Source organism: Dipteris shenzhenensis, chromosome 14 (genome assembly GCF_047967505.1).
Source record: "Dipteris shenzhenensis isolate YYH24624 ecotype China chromosome 14, Dip_SZ_1.0, whole genome shotgun sequence".
Taxonomy (NCBI): Eukaryota; Viridiplantae; Streptophyta; class Polypodiopsida; order Gleicheniales; family Dipteridaceae; genus Dipteris; species Dipteris shenzhenensis.
In genome coordinates, this window is record NC_141609.1 from 5,678,158 (window position 1) to 5,683,715 (window position 5,558).

A 5,558-nucleotide genomic window follows, 5' to 3' on the forward strand; every position below is an offset into this window, starting at 1 on the left:
TTCTTGCTTTGCAGCTTTTTGCAGTGCATGCGTGTTGCTTGCAGTCCTTTCAGGACTCCTACAGGTTCTAGCAAGCACCCAGAGGCAAGGGTGATCTTGTGAAAGACCTAAGGACAGTGTGGATGCATGTGATAGCCTTGAGGCTGCCTCGAGCTCAGTTTGCCAGTGGTTTGGATGCCTGAATGCCTCTAAGTTGTGTCAGATCAAAAGTGAATGCCTAAGTATGCCTTGCCAGTGGGAATTCTAGTGGTGCACTTGGATTAGATGCCTTGAAGACAAGTAGAGGATTTGCAAAGAGGAAAGGGTTGAACCCTTGTTGTAAAGCATTTCCATTCAGAAGCATTGAATAAATACCGTAAGGGGTGCCAAGGGCCAATGGGTGCACTGTGTACTATTTTCATTGAGCAGGGGCATTCTAGCCTCACCTTTGTTGTTGTTGAAGCTTGTTTCTAAGTTGTGCTAAGTGATTGAAGTGACTGAAGCTTGCATTGTGGCCATTTATGAAGTTTATGACTGAGTAGAAGAAGATCACTGCCCTTTTGTTTATCGAGGGCCGGTTTCAGTCCTTGTCTCAGGGATGCCTGGCAGCCAAAGTTTAACTGGGCTGGTTGGCTGTACTGGTACAATTTTCCACCTCCTTGGGCTGGGGACCAATCAGGTGTGACTTTCAAGCTACATGAATGGTCCCCAGTGTGCAACAAGGTGGCAAATGGAAGTACTCGTGCACGTCCCAACCACCCCCATTTTAAAATATGGCTGTGATTGCATTTGCCACACAATAGCACAACTGTTCATGCTGCCTTTTTGAGCTAGTACAAGCTGCTGGCAACAGCATGATAGATCTCAAGGTCAGGAGTCATGGAGGACGACAGGAGCAGAATAGTCATATTGCAGTATTCGGGATGGTCCAGGAAGGTACACATATGTGGCTTCCTACATTATCTAGATAGTTGATGTAACCTAAAATATCCCAAACACTCTGCACCGGCCTCCCTAAGATCCCAATGAAATCCCCACAGAGCTAGCTGTCTAATCCATTGCTCCCAGCTTGACCATACCCATGTTGATATACAAAAACCGATAAACAGAAATATTGAGAGAGAGAGAGAGAGAGAGAGAGAGAGAGCTGCTGAAGCTGCTGACAAGGACCGAGGGCACTGGGAAAGTGAGAAAGGCTGGGGGAGGCGGGCTTCCTCTGTTACCTTCATTTTTGCATTCCCTGCTTACCTGCTTGGATGATCATCACGCTTGCTTGAATCTGTGAGTAGAATCATGGCAAGAGTACAGCACAGCATATAAAAAGAAGATACAAAAATAGATAGGCCAGCATTCTATACTGTCAGTATGCTTCACGAGTATATCAAGTTTTATACTTTTACCAATCTTCCACCAACATAATCCCCACAGTAAAAATAGGGGGATGGGTAAGCTAGCTCTCCAGCTATCCTTTTGATTATGTTCCAAAGAGCCGCAGATACGATCAATTACAGCATACAACATGTGGCTACTTTATAATCCAACTGAATAAAACAGCTTTTGAAAAAATGTGGCAAAACCTTTATGTTGAGCCGGATAATAGAGATTACAGGAAATACAAGAAAGCTCATGATGTGGGGATAAGGAATCTGAAAGGTCCACCCAAGATCCAGCCCTCCTAGAAAGTAACTGCATAACGAGTCTAGGGCACCTTGATTATGAGAGAACCTCGATTCCAACCAAGCAAGCAGTCCCTGCTGCCCTTCGTAGAAAGCTCAGCAGCACTTAAAAACAGCTGCACTAAGGTTTTATGCCGAAATGACACATTTTTAGCTTAAAGAGTTGCCAACACGTCTTAATGCCAGTGGACCCTGATGCCTGATGACTGCAAGGGCAACAACCATCTGCTCCACCAAGCAAAAGATGACATGCACAGAATGCCTGTTGAGATGTCCCTCCCAATGAGTGTCTTAGATTACTGAAATTAATGGTAACCCTGACTGGAAACCTCAGAATCCATGTTGCCTCTGGTATTACCTACGTTCCAAACCCTTGCCATTTCTTAATCGAGCTTGCTGACCCTCTAATTTTGCTTCCAAAAGCTTTGCTTTCAAGCTATTGTCTCTACTAATTTTGGGGATGTCATTTGATGCTTTGGAAACCCTTGAGAGACGTGGACTTCCTGGATCCGGAGAGGACCAATACTGGCCCCACTGACGAGTAGGGCTAGATGTGAAAGTCGCAGATTGCTGCAAAGGGGAGAACACAGAAGCCACCCTAAGATCCCTGGAGCTGCCTAAACTCTGAAACCTCCAAGGTGCACTGCTTCCATACATATCAGAGTTACCAGTTGCTTCATATGTCAAGCTAGTGCTCTCAACTACAGTACCACCAGATCTAGAAAGATTGTCACTACGCACATGTGGGTTTCTTCCTTTTGCCCTTGAACCCATAATCATATGGCTCAGTGACTCCTCATTATCACTCTGCCATGGGCTGTGAAGCCCTTCCCTTGAACCTACTGATGATTTTCTCTCTTCATTCCGATCTCTCAATTCACCTCTCTCAATAGTCCTATCGATCCATTGGGACTCAGAATGACGATCTGCTTCTCTTTTCTCTCCAGCAGCCATCACTATTTCAACAGGACTGCTTCTTGTTCTTTCCAGCCCTTGTCTGCTTCCTTGCCCTAGTTTCCCCTTACTCGTTCGTTCCACAGATGAGCTTCCTCTATCCATCGATCTCCTGCCCGCGGTTTCAGCTTCTTGTTGAGTAACATCCGTGTAGTCCCATCGGATGCCTCTAGTATCGCCCAAAAAAGACTCCTCCGTCAACTCATTCAAGCGAAGATCATCATCGACTGAACCATCGTAAGCAAGTTGTTGACTTCCCCGAGGGGTACTGGCATTGGCAGCCGGCCTTTTAGGTTGAAAGTTGGCTTCACTAGGGGTCTCCAAATCATTGACTGTGCTCCTGTGCCCATCTACAGGTTTGGCAACTTTTGTGCGGCTGCCTTCCTCTTGGGCATCCCAAGCTCTTTTGGCCTTTATGAAAGCCTCAAGTTCACTTCGTACTTTATCCAATGCAATGTTCTTTTCCTCCAGTTGCAATCTGGCTTCTGCGAGCTTCATTTGGACCCTCTCTTCTCGCCATACCTCTGCCATCTGAAGCATCTTCCGCTCCTCCTCCACCTCCTCCCTTACTTTTTCCGACGCTCGCTTCATCTCCTCCACTTGAGCTCTGTCTTCCCCGATTTCTCGTGCTAGCTCATCACAGACGTCTTCCATTAATTCACGTGCTTTCCGCTCTCTTTCAAGCTCCTGCAAAGCCGTCCCAAGAGTCTTTTTAACTTCGCTTAATTCTTTAGCTGCTTTCTTGTGCAGCAACTCCAGCTTTCGTTTTGACTTCCTCTCATCTTCAAGCTCCTCTTTGATAGTTTTAACTGCTACCCGGATTGTTTCTTCCTCTCGTTCCTGCCACAATGCTTTCTCATCAGCAAACTTTTTGGTCAAATTCTCTATCTCTTTACGGTGCGACTTCTGCTCAATAGTTAGCTCTTGTACACGATCACGAGATCTTTCCAACTCAGCACGGAGCGCTGCAACTGTTGACATGTTGAAATTATGCTGCTCTTCTAAGATCCATATTCGATTCAGCACTTTCAGCAGCTCACTCGAGGTCGTGGGACCATGGCCAACATTCCTCATAGAATTTGAAGGCGTGATGACTGTGTCGTCAGCTTCAAACTGCTTTGGCAAATTTCCAACACATATCGTCAACCGATTGAAACACTGAACAGCCATTACTTAGGACAAAACAAATTCCTTCCATCCGCAATACCTCAAAAGGATCCCCGTTACGATACGGCGGCCTAACGGCTGTACGTCTTCCGAGAAATCTAAGAACCTGCGAGTGCTCAGAGGAAGGTTGGGCGGTGGAAGGAACATTCCTTCTAGCCCCGTCCCCAAGCTGCAAAAATCGCAGTAATTATATGAAAGGCTGCCGGACACCATCATTTCGATGGACAACGATCCGGTTACCTACGATTGTGCTCTTGTTGCTATAATTCCAAGTGATGCATCATAGTTGCGCACCTTATATTGGATCGAGGAGCGCCTAAGAGACCTTTGACTGACACGACTAGAAGCGGGCGACGAGGCGTGTGCAAATTGACTCCCATTCCGTTTGCCATTAAGAGTCCTGAGACGCTGCTGCTGTTCAACCTCCTTGATCCTACGGGTGGATGAACCTCGCTCAGAGAGTGGCGTGACGTCTTGCAATTCCCAGAGAGTGGCAGCAAGCTTTCGAGCGGAGACGGCAGGGCGGTTGTGCTGGTGCTGGGCAGCCATGGCGTCATAGAAGGGGTTGTCAAACATCTTCCAGCTGGGGATGGGGGTGCTGGGGCCGCCGCGGCGGCCTGCAGAGGAGAGGAGGGCACGTTGGAGGGAGAAAGGGGCGGCGGCAGAGGAAGAGGAAGCGTGGGGGGGGAGGGGGGAGGGGCTATGGAGAAGAAGAGGGGGAGGGGGAGGGGGAAGGGGGGGATGAAGGGGATGGATGTGAGGCTCTGAGTGGAGGAGGGGGAGGTGATGGGGGCGTTGGAGCTTGAGAGGCATGGCGGGAAGCTCAGGAGATGAGAGGAAGGAGGAAGACCGCCATAGCCAGGCAGCAGCAGAAAACGAAGAAGACGATGAAAATGAAGAAGATCATTACGAGCCATGCACCAAACTCAAAGGCACTCGCCTATGCCACGTCATTTCCTCTTTCCATTACAAAATTCCTCTCTTTTTGCCCCTTTTCATTATTAAAAAAAATACAAAATACCCTCTCTTTTGGTCAACTCTCTAACCATCCCTTGACCACGGCTAATCATAGGCGAGTCAGGGTTTCCATGCCACATCGTCCTCCCGTCACGTGGTCTCGGCACCACAATGCGTCGAGGTGTTCGCCCCCCATCCTCATCTTTATAATACCTAGCAGGTTTTCAAGGGAGGAGCACAGATCAACCTCCACCTATGGGAGACTTGCTAGGAGGCTGTAGTAGATTTTCAAGGGAGGAGCATGGATCTACCTCCCCTTCAATGAACATAAGGGAGAGTTGCTACCACAACTACATAAGAAGGCACCTCTCAAGACACATTTTTTGTTTTGGGAGTACTTGGCCCATCTTAAACCTTAACACATGAATAAGGAGCCTTCTATAGAAGAATGGGATCTCTACCCTCCTCTTTCCACACCAGCCTTTGCTTATGGATGCATTCATCAAGCTTAGTGAGTCATGTAGCGCTTAAGTCTTTAACCACATTTGGCTTTCTCTCATGCATGGCACAATGCATCTAGGTGAAGTCTATCAATCTCAACTATGCTTGGTACAGCTTATACATTCTCCATGGCATGCCCCTCTCGATGTTAATGTTCCATCCTAAACCTTGAGGATATCTACCATGAGAATAAGATGAAGTCATTTCCTTGCCCATATTAAATATTACCTATAAGGACTAGAGACAAAGTGTAGCTTTTGCCAATCCTCATCCTAAACTAACCCATGTGCTAACAACACAATAGGTTTTCGCTCATGGTTTAGG

At 47.3% G+C, this 5,558-nt stretch overlaps 1 protein-coding gene across 3 annotated transcripts; it reads right to left on the reverse strand.

The window, feature by feature from the left end:
- Positions 1–1,393: 1,393 nt before the first annotated feature.
- On the reverse strand, positions 1,394–4,640 carry LOC147894110 (uncharacterized). 3 transcript variants are annotated; one of them, XM_087384685.1, is made up of 3 exons: positions 4,071–4,640; positions 3,817–3,945; positions 1,394–3,722 (listed from the first exon to the last, which is right to left on the reverse strand). In XM_087384685.1, the coding sequence occupies exons 1-3, from the start codon at positions 4,587–4,589 to the stop codon at positions 2,010–2,012; spliced, it is 2,361 nt and encodes a 786-aa protein (XP_087240811.1). In that variant the 5' UTR covers positions 4,590–4,640; the 3' UTR covers positions 1,394–2,009. The 3 variants fall into 3 exon arrangements, with proteins under 3 accessions (XP_087240811.1, XP_087240810.1, XP_087240812.1); XM_087384684.1 differs by having other exon boundaries at positions 1,394–3,725; XM_087384686.1 differs by lacking the exon at positions 3,817–3,945.
- Between the last annotated feature and the right edge of the window lie 918 nt (positions 4,641–5,558).

Coding starts and splice junctions, on each gene's coding strand:
- LOC147894110 (XM_087384684.1), bottom strand. CDS start 4,589: ATGCCTCTCAAGCTCCAACGCCCCCATCACCTCCCCCTCCTCCACTCA. Junction 3,946..4,070: donor GCTCCTCGATCCAATATAAG/GTGCGCAACTAT, acceptor CGATTTTTGCAG/CTTGGGGACGGGGCTAGAAG. Junction 3,726..3,816: donor GTAACGGGGATCCTTTTGAG/GTATTGCGGATG, acceptor AATTTGCCAAAG/CAGTTTGAAGCTGACGACAC.